This window comes from Poromitra crassiceps (genome assembly GCF_964638095.1).
Source record: "Poromitra crassiceps genome assembly, chromosome: 6".
Classification (NCBI taxonomy): Eukaryota; Metazoa; Chordata; class Actinopteri; order Beryciformes; family Melamphaidae; genus Poromitra; species Poromitra crassiceps.
Genome location: NC_139627.1, coordinates 20,841,792 through 20,862,594, shown reverse-complemented (window position 1 = coordinate 20,862,594; position 20,803 = coordinate 20,841,792). Strand labels below are relative to the sequence as shown.

The 20,803-nt window shown below is 45.1% G+C and overlaps 1 protein-coding gene across 3 annotated transcripts in view; it reads left to right on the top strand.

Moving 5' to 3' along the window:
• The window catches only part of man1a2 (mannosidase, alpha, class 1A, member 2), a 288,606-nt gene that overhangs the window by 45,767 nt on the left and 222,036 nt on the right, over positions 1 to 20,803 (top strand). For all 3 annotated transcript variants that reach the window (XM_083639580.1, XM_083639579.1, XM_083639581.1), the window contains exon 4: positions 7,404 to 7,668. In XM_083639580.1, the coding sequence (XP_083495706.1) occupies positions 7,404 to 7,668 (265 nt within the window). The remainder of the gene's footprint in view (positions 1 to 7,403; positions 7,669 to 20,803) is intronic.

Here is a 20,803-nt window from a genome sequence, read left to right as displayed (position 1 = left end):
GTCTGTTTCTATAATATATTCAGAACTAACAGTTCCCATTGGCCGCTGAGGGACAGCCCGCCCCAGGCTCCCAGCAGCCAATCAGATTAGCATATGTGGACCAGCATGCTCGGTTGTGTCCACAACTAACGCTATCGCTAACTTAACGTTGCTACGCTAAAGAGGACATCTCAAAATGCCTAGACTTACCGAATGCACCTCCGCAGTTGCTGGATCACGTACAGTTGGCGTCGCTCCAGCTAGAAGTGTTAATTTTGTGGCTATAGACAAAATGGTGCAGGTAGCTTGTGTGAGAGAGACCCGCGCAGTATGCTTGAGGACCATCGTGACGTCCCAATACCCCTTCTGGGGAACAGAGCGTTTGGGGGTGTGGCTTGAAGGAGACTGCAGGGGGAAGCTGGATAGGGGCAAATCCAACTGTGGCAGTTCTGAGCTTGTGACCACTCATTACAGGGAGGGCTGACAGCAGTATATATGCATTTACAAGTAAAAACAGCTTTTGCACGGAATGGGACCTTTAATGATCAGTTAACGGCTATCCTGAGTTCGATTCTCACCTGGGACACTGTGGGCGCTGTGGTTGTGTTCCCCCCCATATCTTCAGTGCCTACTGCCCAGGTGGGGTATCTCGTAAGGGCCTTTCTGTCTGTGTGGAGTTTGCATGTTCTCCCCGTGCGCCCCCAGGGGGGTTCCTCCGTATATAACCCCATTAAAAACATGCAGAAGATCAGATCGACATCGTCATCCGACCAGTGACGACAACATCCGAAGTCGGTCCCCGGGCGCTGTACGAGAAAGCGACCACTGCTCCTGGCCTGCCCCCTGGAGGAAAGGACAAAGCCAGGATGGGTTAAATGCAGAGGACAAATTTCACCGGCCATCGTCAGCATGTGTGTGTTGTGGCCCTCCGTGCATGTGTTGATTGTAATCGTGTGACAATAAAGACGGGCTTGTCCGTCTGAAATCGTGTCCATCAGATTTTTTTTATTATAAGTCCCTAAGCAAGTAAGCATGCACAGAAACCTCATCACACTGTGGGAAATACAATGCACACACACAAGCATCACAGAGTCTGAAATGTATCACACACACACACACACACACGTACGCACGCAAACACGCACACACACACACACACACAGAAACCTCGTCACGGCTTGGGAAATGGAATACAAACAAACTCATACACATAAACATGCAATCCACACACACACACTGATGCATGCATACGCACGCACGCACACGCACACACACACACACACACAAACCACATCTTAGTGTTGGAAAATATGTTTCCTATCAATTACAGTCTGGACAGTCTGAGTCGCCATATGAATATTTATGAGTTGTTTCCAGGGCGATGTTGCGTAACTGGGAAGCTGTTAATTTGAGTCTCTGTTGGCCCCGCCCACCTTCAGCATCCTGACAGAATGATCAAATAGATGATGCACAATGTGTTGACTGAAGCATAATTAGATCTCTCTCCTGTTTATGTTGCCTATTTGTGTCTCTTTTTTATCCACTTTCTCTCACATTCACATTTTGTTCACTCATTGCTTTCTCTTTGTCACATTCTCTTTCCCTGTTACTCCTCTTAATCTGTTTCTTGTGATCTCATACATGTAGCGTCTTTTTTCAGTCTCTTTTCCCGTGTTGTCAAATATTTGTCTCTTTTCATTCGGCTGTTAGCTCCTCCCTTCATTTCTCCCATGCCTCTGTTTCCTTTGTTTCTTTGTTCCCCTCTTCTGCCTTCAGCGTTACTTCTGCTCATCACACGCACTCTCATTTTCTCATTTCTACAAAATGTGCGCACACTTTTCTCTCAGGGCGCACTCACACATGCACTCAGTCTCACATTCACTTACAGGCTCTCTCTCTCCGTCTCTCTCTGTCTCTCTCTCTCACACACACACACGCACACGCACGCACGCACACACACACACGCGTGAGCGCACACACACAATCTTGTATTCACTTGAGGACACAAGCATGGACACATGTAATCTCCTTGCAGGATCATATAGGGGGTACGGTGGTGCAGTGGTAACCGCTGTCGCCTCACAGCTCGAAGGTCCTGGATTCGATTCTCACCTGGGACGCTGTGGGCGCTGGAGTTGTGACCCCCCCATATCCTCAGTGCCTACTGCCCAGGTGGGCTATCTCGTCGAAAGGGCCTTTCTGTGTGGAGTTTGCATGTTCTCCCCGTGCTCCCCCAGGGGGTTCCTCCGTACATAACCCCCCACTAAAAACATGCAGAAGATCGTCATCCGACCAGTGACGACAACATCTGAAGTTGGTCCAATGATGGTCCAATGAAGGTCCCCGGGCGCTGGAAAGAAATAGCGACCACTGCTCCTGGCCTGCGTCCTGGAGGAAAGGACAAGCCTGGATGGGTCAAATGCGGAGGACATATTTCACCGGCCACCATCAGCATGAGTGTGTGTAGTGGCCGCATGCATGTGTTGTAGTGTGTTCGTGTGACAATAAAGACGGGCTGCTGTCTGAAATTTTTTTGTTTTGTTTTTTATATAGTCATGCTTCCTCTCTCATACGGTGTCTGTGCAGCTGGTTGCCTCGGATTGAGCCGTACATTCTTGTCATCCAGACCTACAGTACATAGAACGACCTCTCATGCCTCATCCTACTCCGCCCTCCCAGCAGCAAACATGCAGTCACATCCACTGCCCATCAAAAGATACCTAGGCACCTAGCTTTTGAAAATATCTAATAAATAAGCATTTTTCTTTGTCCGTTTAATAATAATAATAATGCGTTTGCAATGACTCATTAACCCCATTAAAGACTAAGCAAGTTTAGTTTGAGGAAAATAACAAATTCTACATGCAAATGTCTGTGATGATAACACTAAAACAAATTCAGTGAAAAGCCTTCTCTTCAATCCAAAGAAGACACTTTGATGAACATGAAGCTGTGTGTTAAATACATACTGTAGAGGCAAAGTAAAATAAATGGCTATGGCATTTTTTTTTTAACCTTAATCTTAATTGAATAAATATATTAAAATCATAATTACATACTTTAGAAAAGGCAAGGTGTTCCCAACATTTTGATGGGCAGTGTACTGTAAATGGATGGATGGTTAATAAATTCATACAACTTGCAGTGTGTGTGCATAATCTATATAGTATGCTTGTGCTACACAAAATACACCCTGTAGTATTCACATACAGTCCTGGTGGCACACTTGGTGAACACACCACACCCCACACTAGGGGTGCGATCACACATTACAGCTTGGTCTGGATCATACTGGGGAAAATGTTACTTTGTTGCATTTGTCTATTTTGTTCTTTTAGCGTCACGCTGCCCAGCTACAAGCGAACCAGTGCTTCTAAATGAAAGTGGTGTGTATGTACTCTTGTTCTGGTAACCTTGGAGATTTCAGTCCATCTGTAACTGAAGCTCACCAGAATGGACTTGCCTGCGCTCTTTGTTGCAACACACCTTCTTTAGTGTTTATGCAATTAAGAATACATACATGAAGTATGAAACGGCAGAATAATAGGCATTTCCCTAACCATATAAAACCTTGTGTTTTGTCGTCATTTCCTGTGGTTCAGATTACGTTCTCACACCTAACAAACCACACCACAGTTCTCTTATTGGAAGACTTCAGGTTGAATTATGAAAGGGCACTCGACATTTTTGATATGTGTGGCACGACAGAAATAAGAGTCATTTTGTAATTTATACTGAGGTGAAATGTTTCGGTCGTCTCCATGGTAACAGCAACCGCCGACCTGGCCCTTCCCGCCCCCTTCCTCCCAGCATCAGCGTATCTTCTATCGGCTCCACTCTGAGGAGGAACGGTTTGTTTCCTGCTGTCAAATTTTCGCCTTCCTCTGAGTTCAAATCACAAAAACGTCTTGCCCAAGTCCTAAATGCAAAAAATAACCACGTGCCCTCATATCTGTATCTCCCCGCATCGGTTTTTCTAACAGCTCGCTCCTCTTTTGAGAGAATCACTCCGCTCCTCCAGACTTCCACTCCGCCCACACCGAGCCCTGTCTGTTCTCCCCGGGGAAGGCAGCTGCTCGCCCGGCCAGGCTGGCTGTCAGACACCGCTACACTGGAACTCTCTCTCAAAATATAACGGTGTCCGCGGTAGGGATGTTCATCAATTATCGAAATCGTTAAGGAATTGAATCGATCATGTGGAATTTTTATCTGTTGTTGTTGTTGTTGTTGTTGTTATTATTTTTTTTTTTTGTGGACTAGGTTTGGGTGGAATTCGTTCCTCCTCACCCCATTCCATTGCACAGCCGACTAACGTGAGGTGGAGCTTCATATAGTCTCTAGTTTTCTGGCTGGGCACGGGCCTTTGTGCCAACAACATGGGGAATTCACACCGGCATGCGCCGGGGACAGCAGTGTTGGAGAGGAGACACATTGAAATAAAGAGTTCATTGAGGAGAACACGTTGTCTTTCGTATTTTCTGCCATAGGCATTCATTTTGTATTTTTTTGTATTTATTTTTTATTTAATATTATTATTAATATGATCGATAATCGATAATTGATCGTTAATTTTCCCGATTTTCGATTATGGAAATTTTTCAAAATGAACATCCCTAGTCCGCGGCATAACATTCTCCAGGTGCGGGGCACGAAAGAAAAGTGTCGAGAGTGTAGCTAAAGAGTGACGTCATATCTGTCGAATGACTGTTTCAAAATTGTCGAGCGACGAAGCATACAATTAACTTGAGACTCATTTTCAGTGTCGTCATTCGCTGCCAACTGAGAACCATACTGAAGGAGGAAACTGTGCAGTTAGAATAAAGTGCACCAAAGGCTCTTGGTGTGAACACACGCTAGAGCTGTGCGATTATTCATGTAACTGTACATCACAATTTCATTTTCCACGATTAATTGTAGAAACCTTTTTTTTTTTTACTAAAGCGCCCATTGTAGTAGTGCAATCAAATAATTGTGTTCTTCAAAGCAAAACGTTCAAGACCTATGAGTCATAATTCGTTTTTGAATCTCGCAGCAACACACACACATGCGCGCGCACATTCCATGTCCTTGCTTGGTATTGACTTCTTAGCAAAGTGTATCTCTCTGGAGGCCAACAGCTGAGTCCACATGTATCGCTGCAGGGCTCCGGCTCCCTCCCACACTGCCTGGGTAACATCACATGGAGGGTCACTCATACACAAACACACACGTGTTTGCACACATTCTCATATTGGTGAACACTTTGATACTCACAATCACGGTTACTCATAAGCATGCGGGAAAACACACACAGACGGAGTTCACAGTTTCACAAAGAACTGACAGAGCAATTATAATGTTCAGATTCAGATTCAGTTACTGCTTCTTGACCAGCTCAGTGGCCTTGTGGTTTGAGTGTCCGCCCTGAGACTGGGAGGTTGTGAGTTCGATCCCCGGCCGAGTCATACCAAAGACTATAAAAATGGGACCCATTGCCTCCCTGCTTGGCACTCAGCAGTGAATAGCAACACTACGGCAGCTCTGGGTGGTCAAACACCTGTCAAAACGATTTCATGGATGCGGAAAAACGCAGAAAATCGAACCTCGTCCGAAAACTTAAATGACGGACGTAATTGGGAAACTCCCCCTGTACATGTCCTCACTCATTAGTCAAGTGAACACAAACTATCAAACCCGATCGCATTCACATATCAGGTTGTCTGTTCCACGAGCAAGGACTGAACTAGGAAAAAGTGCCTTTTCTTATTATGCTGCTGATAAATGGAATTTGTTGCAAAACATTCTGAAATTGAATCAGCTGATTCCCCTGGAATCCTTCAGAGTGCTTCTTGACGGTACTCTGCAAAATGAATGCTCTTGTTTTATTTGATCTGCTCTTACCTTGTTTTTTATTTTTATTTTTGTTTATTTCTATCTAGAATCTTGAATGTTTTCTATATAGTGTAATATTTGTATTTGTAAGTTGTCTGTAATATTGTAACTATTGTAAATGTTCTCACTGTAACAGGGCTCCCTTGAAAATGAGAGCTTGCTCTCAAGGGCTCTTCCCTGTATAAATAAAGGTTAAATAAAAAAATAAAAAAAAATAAAAAAAAATTGTCGGACTCGGTGTGTCAATGATGATTCACACAAATGAGGTCGTATTTTTATTTTTTTCGTGCGTCAATTTCGGACGAAAAAACGGACTCTATGTGCAAGGACCTTTAATGTCAGGAAGGTATGAAAAAATAGATGGCGCTCAAACCTACAGCTGACTGAACCACAGCTGGCTGTAATTGTATTATATGCCCACATAGCAGTCAAGCGGGATTCAAAGATTTAATTCTTTAAAAGGTTTAATTCTTTCAGTGAGCGCGGAACAACAGTTCAGTGTCAGCGTCGGCCCCAGCTCTCTCTTTGTTTTTCCTCACTGACCCACCTCCTCAGGGTGGAGTTATGTCAACACCCTCAGCACATCACCAGACAGATGATGTTTCTGCTCGTCTTCCTCTATACACCTGTCCCATTTCCTGGAGCTGATGTAAGCACATAGCAGGGGAGGGTGGAGTTTCCCCTCAGAGACTGATAGCAGGTTTTGTTATCTCCATAATGGTTGAATTAGAGGTGGGAGGAGCGTCGTCTCACAAAGTGTACGTGTCGCCGTGTAACCAAAGAGCTTCAAGCTCTTGTAAAGAGGGTCAGCAAAGACACACTGATCTGATCTGCAGTATACGCTGAACTGAAGTCACTGTTGTGCTCCACTTTAAGTTATATTGCATTTGCTTTGATTACAGTGAACTTGATGTTTAAAAAAAGAATGGGTACTTTTCATGGAATGTGAGGGGAGTTGGTAGTGTACCATTATGTAGGAAGACCATCAGCAAAAGGAAAGACTTGTGTTTTATAGCAGTTTGAACTAGAGCTCTGCACAGGCCTCAAATCTAGGCCCTAGCCCGGCCTGGGTCCTACATGTTGGGGCCCGGTGAGGTGAGCCCGACGGCCTGTCAGAATTTGGGGACCGGCCGCTTAAATGAGTCTTAAATGACTCTTAAATGACTAGTTTATTGAATTGGTCTGCCTATGATATTATGTCCCAAGCTATAAGAAAAAAAAAGACCAGCCCTAGCTAGTGATGTGAAAAAAGCCTTCTCGGGCTCAGGCCAGAATGCCAGGCTCTAGTTTGAACACCATCCCTCACAGCAATGAAGCGTTTCTTTATTTCCTTATGGTGGAAGAGTTGCAGTCTTTCCTGTTGTTGTTATCTTGAACACGATGATGTCTTGTCCTTCCCCCAGAAGTGCATGTTTTTTTCTTGCCATGAAACGTCCACTGATTTCAAATAGAGACCCCACCCCACCTCACACCTCCCCTCCCTGAAAACGTCCTGCCTTTTTGTGTCCTCATCTCAAACAACTCTGACCTGTCATCTCGTTGCCCCCCCGCAGGGAGGACGAGGAGAGCCTGCGGAACAAGATCCGGGCAGACCACGAGCGGGCGCTGCAGGAGGCCAAGGAGAAGCTGAGGAAGTCACGCGAGGAGCTGCAGGCAGAGATCCAGACGGAGAAGAACAAGGTGGCGGAGGGCCTGAAGAAGAAGAAGGATGCCGGGCCGAAACCCCTGCCACCCGTCCCCATGCCCAAGGTGGTGAACGTCAACGACGGAGAGCCGGCCGAGCCCGACGTCAAAGAGAAACGAGACAAGATCCGAGAGGTAGGATGATGATTAGACATGTTTGTGTGGTCTGGTTTGAGGGACCATGAAAGGGCCAAATCTTTGAAGCCAAGTGTAAATAAAAATCTGTATTTGGAAGTCTTAAATGGAGATCTCAGAGGAAGCGGTTGGAGCAGGGGAAACGCCTCATTGCACACTAATGCAAATCTAATGCCAGTGAAGGCATGAGTCAGCCAGTTAATAACCATGGCTGAAAAGGGGTAATTTATTTAAAGGAACACTCAATTTTCAACGCTGAGTTATTTTGCACATAATCTCATACATATCTGAAAAATGTCAACAGTTTTGCAGACATTCATTTGGTTTGAGTTATTGAGAGTTGATTTGATGTCAGCTGAGCAGGGTTAGTGTTTGTTTATTACAGTATATGTGGACAAAATATTAGGGACATCTTCCTGATAGAGTTGGAGCTTTTGCGCAATCCACATCTAGATTTCATCCTAACTCTTCTTCTCTTGATCTACATTTCCTCCTTCTGTGATTAGATTTACTCGGGGAAATCAACAAGGGATTATTGCTTTGACCTGCTCATTGTACTGTGTACATGAAAAGAGCAAAGTGTGTCATAATATCCTGTACATTTAAGGCCATTATACACTGAGAGCGATGCAGAGTGAGAGGGGTGTGGGTGTGGCGGGGGTGGTACTTTGAGTACTTTGTGTCAAAGATTACCCTGCTAGCCGGGCGCTTCTCGCTCATACTGAGCATTAGCGCCCGGCGAACGTCAACATTTACATTACATTATATTACGTCATTTGGCAGACGCTTTTATCCAAAGCGACTTACAATAACACATTTTTGTCAGCAATAGAGCGATCAACTATGCAACACGGTCTATGACAACTACAATATCTGAAGGAATAGTGGTAAAGTTTTTTTTTTTTTTTAGAGAGAGAAAGAAGTTAGTTTAAGAAGGGCCCAGGTGGAGCATGAAAAGGTGTGTCTTTAGTCTTTTCCGAAAGATCGGCAGTGATTCAGCCGTCCTGACTGAAGGTGGAAGCTCATTCCACCATTGAGGTGCCAGGGACGAGAAGAGTCGCGATCGGGATGAGCAACTTTTTAGCCCCCGTAGCGAAGGAGGGGCGAGGCGTCCTGCACTAGTGGAGGAGTGAAGGGAGCGGTGAGAGGTTTGGAACCTGACCATAGATTTCAGGTACAGAGGAGCTGTCATGTAATGTCAATGTAATTTGGAAGAGGCACCTATATGTATTTAAAAGAAGAGGATGTTGGCCATCGGATAGCGTCTTCACTTCACATTTTTGGCTCAGGTAAGGGTTGGTTTTTATACCTAGACATGAGAGCGGCACAATTGTTTGATGGGAAATGCGTTGACGTTCGCCGGGCGCTAATGCTCAGTATGAGCGAGAAACGCTCGGCTAGCGGGGTAATGTCAAACTGCTATGTCAAACGGCTACTGTAACAATTTACACATAGCTTAGTTATGACACATTTGGTCATCAGTACGCACACAACAGGTAGGTTTTAAGTCCTGGGAAAAATATATATTGTGGTGGTCAGTGGTGATATTGTGGTGGGCCGCCACTAAGGAAACTTGGCCATTGGTATGCAGGGTTGCATTGACTTAGATGTAGGTTAGAAGAATAGAGGACATGTGAATTAATTGCATGAAGAAGAAAAAACTACCGGCCTTTAGTGTGTGCATTCAAGTTTGGCTGACATCTCTATACCATTTCCATCAGCTTCCTCAGTCTCGTGAGGACTATCTACAGTAGCACTAAACTGTTATCAAAAGTATGAGCCACGGGATTGGTACATCATGAAATCTCCTTGCTATTGTGTGCGTGAAGACCAGCGTGCCTGATTACATGTCTGAATACATTTGTGTTGCATGCTATCTGTCTGGGCGCCAGCTTTTAGTGAAAGCCAGCCAGGCGAACAGGGCATGTGCTGAATGCAGATGGTGCTATCTGGTCCTACTCTCCATAGACACTGAGCCAACCCTCAACCTATCTCCCTCTCTGTCCTTCTCTCCTTCCTGCATAATGATCTCATATCGTCTCTTTAAACAGCACTCAGAGTCAGAAGAACCCTGGCTGTGTGCATGGAGCCGGCCCATTCACTCCAAACCCGCCTTTGTCTCTAAATGCCCCTTTTGTTGCTCATAATTACCATTCAGAGAGAATGCCATACAGCAGCTGTATGGGCTACGGCACGGCACGCTCCCTTTTCCTGATTGCTTGTGATTCCAAGGAGAAATCACAATCGTATCGACTATACAATTGCAGTCATAAGACGGTTTTTTATTTATTTATTAGATTTATTTTTGTATCACGGCTAGAGACGGCTGGTTGGCTTGCATTGTAATGCTGTAAAGTCAAGTCCCGCGAGGCGTAGCAGCAGCACAACCCTTCTTCTTCTTCTTCTTCGTTGTTGCTGCTGCTGCTGTGTTCCAGCCACACAGTAAGCAGTGTTGCAGGCAGGCAGTGGTAGTTGTTGAGTCAGTCTGTCTCCACATTGTTTGCCATGGGATTACACCATCTGTCGTGTCTACCCTGTAGTTTTTCCTGTAGATTGTTTAGGGTTATTTTGGTTCTGCGACCCAGGTTCCCTCCTGCGTCTGGTCCAACATCCTGATATATGACCCAGGTTCCATCCTGCGTCTGGTCCAACATCCTGATTATGACCCAGGTTCCCTCCTGCGTCTGGTCCAACATCCTGATTATGACCCAGGTTCCATCCTGCGTCTGGTCCAACATCCTGATTATGACCCAGGTTCCCTCCTGCGTCTGGTCCAACATCCTGATTATGACCCAGGTTCCATCCTGCGTCTGGTCCAACATCCTGATTATGACCCAGGTTCCATCCTGCGTCTGGTCCAACATCCTGATTATGACCCAGGTTCCCTCCTGCGTCTGGTCCAACATCCTGATATATGACATGCTGCTCTGTGACCCAGGTTCCCTCCTGCGTCTGGTCCAACATCCTGATATATGACATTACATTACATTACATTACATTACGTCATTTGGCAGACGCTTTTATCCAAAGCGACCTCCATTAACACATTTTTTGTCAGCAATAGAGCAATCAACTATGGAGCACAGTCTATGACAACTACAACTTCTGAAGGAACAGTGGTACAAGTTTAGGTTAGTGGTACAAGGTTAGTTTTTTTTTTTTAAATAAGGAAAGATTAAAAATGCTGCTCTGTGACCCAGGTTCCCTCCTGCGTCTGGTCCAACATCCTGATATATGACACGCTGATCTGCGACCCAGGTTCCCTCCTGCGTCTGGTCCAACATCCTGATATATGACATGCTGCTCTGTGACCCAGGTTCCTTCCTGGGTCTTGTCCAGCATCCTGATATCTGCAACCCAGGTTCCCTCCTGCGTCTGGTCCAACATCCTGATACAGTATATAACACGCTGCTCTGTGACCCAGGTTCCCTGCTGCGTCTGGTCCAACATCCTGATATATGACACGCTGCTCTGTGACCCAGGTTCCTTCCTGGGTCTTGTCCAGCATCCTGATATCTGCAACCCAGGTTCCCTCCTGCGTCTGGTCCAACATCCTGATACAGTATATAACACGCTGCTCTGTGACCCAGGTTCCCTGCTGCGTCTGGTCCAACATCCTGATATATGACACGCTGCTCTGTGACCCAGGTTCCTTCCTGGGTCTTTCCTGGTTGTACTTGTTATTGTTTAGGGGGCAGGTGGTTGTACTTGTTATTGTTTAGGGGGCAGGTGGTTGTACTTGTTATTGTTTAGGGGGCAGCTGGTTGGTTGTACTTGTTATTGTTTAGGGGGCAGCTGGTTGTACTTGTTATTGTTTAGGGGGCAGCTGGTTGGTTGTACTTGTTATTGTTTAGGGGCAGGTGGTTGTACTTGTTATTGTTTAGGGTGCAGCTGGTTGTACTTGTTATTGTTTAGGGGGCAGCTGGTTGTACTTGTTATTGTTTAGGGGGCAGGTGGTTGTACTTGTTATTGTTTAGGGGGCAGCTGGTTGTACTTGTTATTGTTTAGGGGGCAGGTGGTTGTACTTGTTATTGTTTAGGGGCAGGTGGTTGTACTTGTTATTGTTTAGGGGCAGGTGGTTGTACTTGTTATTGTTTAGGGTGCAGCTGGTTGTACTTGTTATTGTTTAGGGGGCAGCTGGTTGTACTTGTTATTGTTTAGGGGGCAGGTGGTTGTACTTGTTATTGTTTAGGGGCAGGTGGTTGTACTTGTTATTGTTTAGGGGGCAGGTGGTTGTACTTGTTATTGTTTAGGGGCAGGTGGTTGTACTTGTTATTGTTTAGGGGCAGGTGGTTGTACTTGTTATTGTTTAGGGTGCAGCTGGTTGTACTTGTTATTGTTTAGGGGGCAGCTGGTTGTACTTGTTATTGTTTAGGGGGCAGGTGGTTGTACTTGTTATTGTTTAGGGGCAGGTGGTTGTACTTGTTATTGTTTAGGGGCAGGTGGTTGTACTTGTTATTGTTTAGGGGGCAGCTGGTTGGTTGTACTTGTTATTGTTTAGGGGCAGGTGGTTGTACTTGTTATTGTTTAGGGGCAGGTGGTTGTACTTGTTATTGTTTAGGGGGCAGGTGGTTGTACTTGTTATTGTTTACGGGGCAGGTGGTTGTACTTGTTATTGTTTAGGGTGCAGGTGGTTGTACTTGTTATTGTTTAGGGGGCAGGTGGTTGTACTTGTTATTGTTTAGGGGCAGCTGGTTGTACTTGTTATTGTTTAGGGGGCAGCTGGTTGTACTTGTTATTGTTTAGGGGGCAGCTGATTGTACTTGTTATTGTTTAGGGGGCAGCTGGTTGTACTTGTTATTGTTTACGGGGCAGGTGGTTGTACTTGTTATTGTTTAGGGGGCAGCTGATTGTACTTGTTATTGTTTAGGGTGCAGTTTTTTTGTACTTGTTATTGTTTAGGGGGCAGGTGGTTGTACTTGTTATTGTTTAGGGGGCAGGTGGTTGTACTTGTTATTGTTTAGGGGGCAGCTGGTTGTACTTGTTATTGTTTAGGGGGCAGCTGGTTGTACTTGTTATTGTTTAGGGGGCAGCTGGTTGTACTTGTTATTGTTTAGGGGGCAGCTGGTTGGTTGTACTTGTTATTGTTTAGGGGCAGGTGGTTGTACTTGTTATTGTTTAGGGTGCAGCTGGTTGTACTTGTTATTGTTTAGGGGGCAGCTGGTTGTACTTGTTATTGTTTAGGGGGCAGGTGGTTGTACTTGTTATTGTTTAGGGGGCAGGTGGTTGTACTTGTTATTGTTTAGGGGTGCAGCTGGTTGTACTTGTTATTGTTTAGGGGGCAGCTGGTTGTACTTGTTATTGTTTAGGGGGCAGGTGGTTGTACTTGTTATTGTTTAGGGTGCAGCTGGTTGTACTTGTTATTGTTTAGGGTGCAGCTGGTTGTACTTGTTATTGTTTAGGGGGCAGCTGGTTGTACTTGTTATTGTTTAGGGGGCAGCTGGTTGTACTTGTTATTGTTTAGGGGGCAGCTGATTGTACTTGTTATTGTTTAGGGGGCAGCTGGTTGTACTTGTTATTGTTTAGGGGGCAGGTGGTTGTACTTGTTATTGTTTAGGGGGCAGCTGGTTGTACTTGTTATTGTTTAGGGGGCAGCTGGTTGTACTTGTTATTGTTTAGGGGGCAGCTGGTTGTACTTGTTATTGTTTAGGGGGCAGCTGGTTGTACTTGTTATTGTTTAGGGGGCAGGTGGTTGTACTTGTTATTGTTTAGGGTGCAGGTGGTTGTACTTGTTATTGTTTAGGGGGCAGGTGGTTGTACTTGTTATTGTTTAGGGTGCAGCTGGTTGTACTTGTTATTGTTTAGGGTGCAGCTGGTTGTACTTGTTATTGTTTAGGGGGCAGGTGGTTGTACTTGTTATTGTTTAGGGGGCAGCTGGTTGTACTTGTTATTGTTTAGGGGGCAGGTGGTTGTACTTGTTATTGTTTAGGGGGCAGCTGGTTGTACTTGTTATTGTTTAGGGGGCAGCTGGTTGTACTTGTTATTGTTTAGGGGGCAGCTGGTTGTACTTGTTATTGTTTAGGGGGCAGCTGGTTGTACTTGTTATTGTTTACGGGGCAGGTGGTTGTACTTGTTATTGTTTACGGGGCAGGTGGTTGTACTTGTTATTGTTTAGGGGGCAGGTGGTTGTACTTGTTATTGTTTACGGGGCAGGTGGTTGTACTTGTTATTGTTTAGGGGGCAGGTGGTTGTACTTGTTATTGTTTAGGGGGCAGGTGGTTGTACTTGTTATTGTTTAGGGGGCAGGTGGTTGTACTTGTTATTGTTTAGGGGCAGGTGGTTGTACTTGTTATTGTTTAGGGGGCAGCTGGTTGTACTTGTTATTGTTTAGGGGCAGGTGGTTGTACTTGTTATTGTTTAGGGGGCAGGTGGTTGTACTTGTTATTGTTTAGGGGCAGGTGGTTGTACTTGTTATTGTTTAGGGGGCAGGTGGTTGTACTTGTTATTGTTTAGGATGCAGCTGGTTGTACTTGTTATTGTTTAGGGGGCAGGTGGTTGTACTTGTTATTGTTTAGGGGGCAGCTGGTTGTACTTGTTATTGTTTAGGGGGCAGCTGGTTGTACTTGTTATTGTTTAGGGGGCAGCTGGTTGTACTTGTTATTGTTTAGGGGGCAGCTGGTTGTACTTGTTATTGTTTACGGGGCAGGTGGTTGTACTTGTTATTGTTTACGGGGCAGGTGGTTGTACTTGTTATTGTTTAGGGGGCAGGTGGTTGTACTTGTTATTGTTTAGGGGGCAGGTGGTTGTACTTGTTATTGTTTACGGGGCAGGTGGTTGTACTTGTTATTGTTTAGGGGGCAGGTGGTTGTACTTGTTATTGTTTACGGGGCAGGTGGTTGTACTTGTTATTGTTTAGGGGGCAGGTGGTTGTACTTGTTATTGTTTAGGGGGCAGGTGGTTGTACTTGTTATTGTTTAGGGGGCAGGTGGTTGTACTTGTTATTGTTTACGGGGCAGGTGGTTGTACTTGTTATTGTTTAGGGGGCAGGTGGTTGTACTTGTTATTGTTTACGGGGCAGGTGGTTGTACTTGTTATTGTTTAGGGGGCAGGTGGTTGTACTTGTTATTGTTTAGGGGGCAGGTGGTTGTACTTGTTATTGTTTAGGGGGCAGGTGGTTGTACTTGTTATTGTTTAGGGGCAGGTGGTTGTACTTGTTATTGTTTAGGGGGCAGGTGGTTGTACTTGTTATTGTTTAGGGGGCAGGTGGTTGTACTTGTTATTGTTTAGGGGGCAGGTGGTTGTACTTGTTATTGTTTAGGGGGCAGCTGGTTGTACTTGTTATTGTTTAGGGGGCAGCTGGTTGTACTTGTTATTGTTTAGGGGGCAGCTGGTTGTACTTGTTATTGTTTAGGGGGCAGCTGGTTGTACTTGTTATTGTTTAGGGGGCAGCTGGTTGTACTTGTTATTGTTTACGGGGCAGGTGGTTGTACTTGTTATTGTTTAGGGGCAGGTGGTTGTACTTGTTATTGTTTAGGGTGCAGGTGGTTGTACTTGTTATTGTTTAGGGGGCAGGTGGTTGTACTTGTTATTGTTTAGGGGGCAGGTGGTTGTACTTGTTATTGTTTACGGGGCAGGTGGTTGTACTTGTTATTGTTTAGGGGGCAGCTGGTTGTACTTGTTATTGTTTAGGGGGCAGCTGGTTGTACTTGTTATTGTTTACGGGGCAGGTGGTTGTACTTGTTATTGTTTAGGGGCAGGTGGTTGTACTTGTTATTGTTTAGGGGGCAGGTGGTTGTACTTGTTATTGTTTAGGGGGCAGCTGGTTGTACTTGTTATTGTTTACGGGGCAGGTGGTTGTACTTGTTATTGTTTAGGGGCAGGTGGTTGTACTTGTTATTGTTTAGGGGCAGGTGGTTGTACTTGTTATTGTTTAGGGTGCAGGTGGTTGTACTTGTTATTGTTTAGGGGGCAGGTGGTTGTACTTGTTATTGTTTAGGGGGCAGGTGGTTGTACTTGTTATTGTTTACGGGGCAGGTGGTTGTACTTGTTATTGTTTAGGGGGCAGCTGGTTGTACTTGTTATTGTTTAGGGGGCAGCTGGTTGTACTTGTTATTGTTTACGGGGCAGGTGGTTGTACTTGTTATTGTTTAGGGGCAGGTGGTTGTACTTGTTATTGTTTAGGGTGCAGGTGGTTGTACTTGTTATTGTTTAGGGGGCAGGTGGTTGTACTTGTTATTGTTTAGGGGGCAGGTGGTTGTACTTGTTATTGTTTAGGGGGCAGGTGGTTGTACTTGTTATTGTTTAGGGGGCAGCTGGTTGTACTTGTTATTGTTTAGGGGGCAGCTGGTTGTACTTGTTATTGTTTAGGGGGCAGCTGGTTGTACTTGTTATTGTTTAGGGGGCAGCTGGTTGTACTTGTTATTGTTTAGGGGGCAGCTGGTTGTACTTGTTATTGTTTACGGGGCAGGTGGTTGTACTTGTTATTGTTTAGGGGCAGGTGGTTGTACTTGTTATTGTTTAGGGTGCAGGTGGTTGTACTTGTTATTGTTTAGGGTGCAGCTGGTTGTACTTGTTATTGTTTAGGGGGCAGGTGGTTGTACTTGTTATTGTTTAGGGTGCAGGTGGTTGTACTTGTTATTGTTTAGGGGGCAGGTGGTTGTACTTGCTATTGTTTAGGGGGCAGGTGGTTGTACTTGTTATTGTTTAGGGGGCAGCTGGTTGTACTTGTTATTGTTTAGGGGGCAGCTGGTTGTACTTGTTATTGTTTAGGGGGCAGGTGGTTGTACTTGTTATTGTTTAGGGGGCAGGTGGTTGTACTTGTTATTGTTTAGGGGTGCAGCTGGTTGTACTTGTTATTGTTTAGGGGGCAGCTGGTTGTACTTGTTATTGTTTAGGGGGCAGGTGGTTGTACTTGTTATTGTTTAGGGTGCAGCTGGTTGTACTTGTTATTGTTTAGGGTGCAGCTGGTTGTACTTGTTATTGTTTAGGGGGCAGGTGGTTGTACTTGTTATTGTTTAGGGTGCAGGTGGTTGTACTTGTTATTGTTTAGGGGGCAGGTGGTTGTACTTGTTATTGTTTAGGGGGCAGGTGGTTGTACTTGTTATTGTTTAGGGGGCAGCTGGTTGTACTTGTTATTGTTTAGGGGGCAGCTGGTTGTACTTGTTATTGTTTAGGGGGCAGCTGGTTGGTTGTACTTGTTATTGTTTAGGGGCAGGTGGTTGTACTTGTTATTGTTTAGGGTGCAGCTGGTTGTACTTGTTATTGTTTAGGGGGCAGCTGGTTGTACTTGTTATTGTTTAGGGGGCAGGTGGTTGTACTTGTTATTGTTTAGGGGGCAGGTGGTTGTACTTGTTATTGTTTAGGGGTGCAGCTGGTTGTACTTGTTATTGTTTAGGGGGCAGCTGGTTGTACTTGTTATTGTTTAGGGGGCAGGTGGTTGTACTTGTTATTGTTTAGGGTGCAGCTGGTTGTACTTGTTATTGTTTAGGGTGCAGCTGGTTGTACTTGTTATTGTTTAGGGGGCAGCTGGTTGTACTTGTTATTGTTTAGGGGGCAGCTGGTTGTACTTGTTATTGTTTAGGGGGCAGCTGATTGTACTTGTTATTGTTTAGGGGGCAGCTGGTTGTACTTGTTATTGTTTAGGGGGCAGGTGGTTGTACTTGTTATTGTTTAGGGGGCAGCTGGTTGTACTTGTTATTGTTTAGGGGGCAGCTGGTTGTACTTGTTATTGTTTAGGGGGCAGCTGGTTGTACTTGTTATTGTTTAGGGGGCAGCTGGTTGTACTTGTTATTGTTTAGGGGGCAGCTGGTTGTACTTGTTATTGTTTAGGGGGCAGCTGGTTGTACTTGTTATTGTTTACGGGGCAGGTGGTTGTACTTGTTATTGTTTAGGGGCAGGTGGTTGTACTTGTTATTGTTTAGGGTGCAGGTGGTTGTACTTGTTATTGTTTAGGGTGCAGCTGGTTGTACTTGTTATTGTTTAGGGGGCAGGTGGTTGTACTTGTTATTGTTTAGGGTGCAGGTGGTTGTACTTGTTATTGTTTAGGGGGCAGCTGGTTGTACTTGTTATTGTTTAGGGGGCAGGTGGTTGTACTTGTTATTGTTTAGGGGGCAGCTGGTTGTACTTGTTATTGTTTAGGGGGCAGCTGGTTGTACTTGTTATTGTTTAGGGGGCAGCTGGTTGTACTTGTTATTGTTTACGGGGCAGGTGGTTGTACTTGTTATTGTTTAGGGGGCAGCTGGTTGTACTTGTTATTGTTTACGGGGCAGGTGGTTGTACTTGTTATTGTTTACGGGGCAGGTGGTTGTACTTGTTATTGTTTAGGGGGCAGGTGGTTGTACTTGTTATTGTTTAGGGGGCAGGTGGTTGTACTTGTTATTGTTTAGGGGGCAGGTGGTTGTACTTGTTATTGTTTACGGGGCAGGTGGTTGTACTTGTTATTGTTTAGGGGGCAGGTGGTTGTACTTGTTATTGTTTAGGGGGCAGGTGGTTGTACTTGTTATTGTTTAGGGGGCAGCTGGTTGTACTTGTTATTGTTTAGGGGGCAGCTGGTTGTACTTGTTATTGTTTACGGGGCAGGTGGTTGTACTTGTTATTGTTTACGGGGCAGGTGGTTGTACTTGTTATTGTTTAGGGGGCAGGTGGTTGTACTTGTTATTGTTTAGGGGGCAGGTGGTTGTACTTGTTATTGTTTACGGGGCAGGTGGTTGTACTTGTTATTGTTTAGGGGGCAGGTGGTTGTACTTGTTATTGTTTAGGGGGCAGGTGGTTGTACTTGTTATTGTTTAGGGGGCAGGTGGTTGTACTTGTTATTGTTTAGGGGGCAGGTGGTTGTACTTGTTATTGTTTAGGGGGCAGGTGGTTGTACTTGTTATTGTTTAGGGGGCAGGTGGTTGTACTTGTTATTGTTTAGGGGGCAGGTGGTTGTACTTGTTATTGTTTAGGGGGCAGGTGGTTGTACTTGTTATTGTTTACGGGGCAGGTGGTTGTACTTGTTATTGTTTAGGGGGCAGGTGGTTGTACTTGTTATTGTTTAGGGGGCAGGTGGTTGTACTTGTTATTGTTTAGGGGGCAGGTGGTTGTACTTGTTATTGTTTAGGGGGCAGCTGGTTGTACTTGTTATTGTTTAGGGGGCAGCTGGTTGTACTTGTTATTGTTTAGGGGGCAGCTGGTTGTACTTGTTATTGTTTAGGGGGCAGCTGGTTGTACTTGTTATTGTTTACGGGGCAGGTGGTTGTACTTGTTATTGTTTAGGGGCAGGTGGTTGTACTTGTTATTGTTTAGGGTGCAGGTGGTTGTACTTGTTATTGTTTAGGGGGCAGGTGGTTGTACTTGTTATTGTTTAGGGGGCAGGTGGTTGTACTTGTTATTGTTTACGGGGCAGGTGGTTGTACTTGTTATTGTTTAGGGGGCAGCTGGTTGTACTTGTTATTGTTTAGGGGGCAGCTGGTTGTACTTGTTATTGTTTACGGGGCAGGTGGTTGTACTTGTTATTGTTTAGGGGCAGGTGGTTGTACTTGTTATTGTTTAGGGTGCAGGTGGTTGTACTTGTTATTGTTTAGGGGGCAGGTGGTTGTACTTGTTATTGTTTAGGGGGCAGGTGGTTGTACTTGTTATTGTTTAGGGGGCAGGTGGTTGTACTTGTTATTGTTTAGGGGGCAGGTGGTTGTACTTGTTATTGTTTAGGGGGCAGCTGGTTGTACTTGTTATTGTTTAGGGGGCAGCTGGTTGTACTTGTTATTGTTTAGGGGGCAGCTGGTTGTACTTGTTATTGTTTAGGGGGCAGCTGGTTGTACTTGTTATTGTTTAGGGGGCAGCTGGTTGTACTTGTTATTGTTTACGGGGCAGGTGGTTGTACTTGTTATTGTTTAGGGGCAGGTGGTTGTACTTGTTATTGTTTAGGGTGCAGGTGGTTGTACTTGTTATTGTTTAGGGTGCAGCTGGTTGTACTTGTTATTGTTTAGGGGGCAGGTGGTTGTACTTGTTATTGTTTAGGGTGCAGGTGGTTGTACTTGTTATTGTTTAGGGGGCAGGTGGTTGTACTTGCTATTGTTTAGGGGGCAGGTGGTTGTACTTGTTATTGTTTAGGGGGCAGCTGGTTGTACTTGTTATTGTTTAGGGGGCAGCTGGTTGTACTTGTTATTGTTTAGGGGGCAGGTGGTTGTACTTGTTATTGTTTAGGGGGCAGGTGGTTGTACTTGTTATTGTTTAGGGGTGCAGCTGGTTGTACTTGTTATTGTTTAGGGGGCAGGTGGTTGTACTTGTTATTGTTTAGGGGGCAGGTGGTTGTACTTGTTATTGTTTAGGGGTGCAGCTGGTTGTACTTGTTATTGTTTAGGGGGCAGCTGGTTGTACTTGTTATTGTTTAGGGGGCAGGTGGTTGTACTTGTTATTGTTTAGGGTGCAGCTGGTTGTACTTGTTATTGTTTAGGGTGCAGCTGGTTGTACTTGTTATTGTTTAGGGGGCAGCTGGTTGTACTTGTTATTGTTTAGGGGGCAGCTGGTTGTACTTGTTATTGTTTAGGGGGCAGCTGATTGTACTTGTTATTGTTTAGGGGGCAGCTGGTTGTACTTGTTATTGTTTAGGGGGCAGGTGGTTGTACTTGTTATTGTTTAGGGGGCAGCTGGTTGTACTTGTTATTGTTTAGGGGGCAGCTGGTTGTACTTGTTATTGTTTAGGGGGCAGGTGGTTGTACTTGTTATTGTTTAGGGGGCAGGTGGTTGTACTTGTTATTGTTTAGGGGTGCAGCTGGTTGTACTTGTTATTGTTTAGGGGGCAGGTGGTTGTACTTGTTATTGTTTAGGGGGCAGGTGGTTGTACTTGTTATTGTTTAGGGGTGCAGCTGGTTGTACTTGTTATTGTTTAGGGGGCAGCTGGTTGTACTTGTTATTGTTTAGGGGGCAGGTGGTTGTACTTGTTATTGTTTAGGGTGCAGCTGGTTGTACTTGTTATTGTTTAGGGTGCAGCTGGTTGTACTTGTTATTGTTTAGGGGGCAGCTGGTTGTACTTGTTATTGTTTAGGGGGCAGCTGGTTGTACTTGTTATTGTTTAGGGGGCAGCTGATTGTACTTGTTATTGTTTAGGGGGCAGCTGGTTGTACTTGTTATTGTTTAGGGGGCAGGTGGTTGTACTTGTTATTGTTTAGGGGGCAGCTGGTTGTACTTGTTATTGTTTAGGGGGCAGCTGGTTGTACTT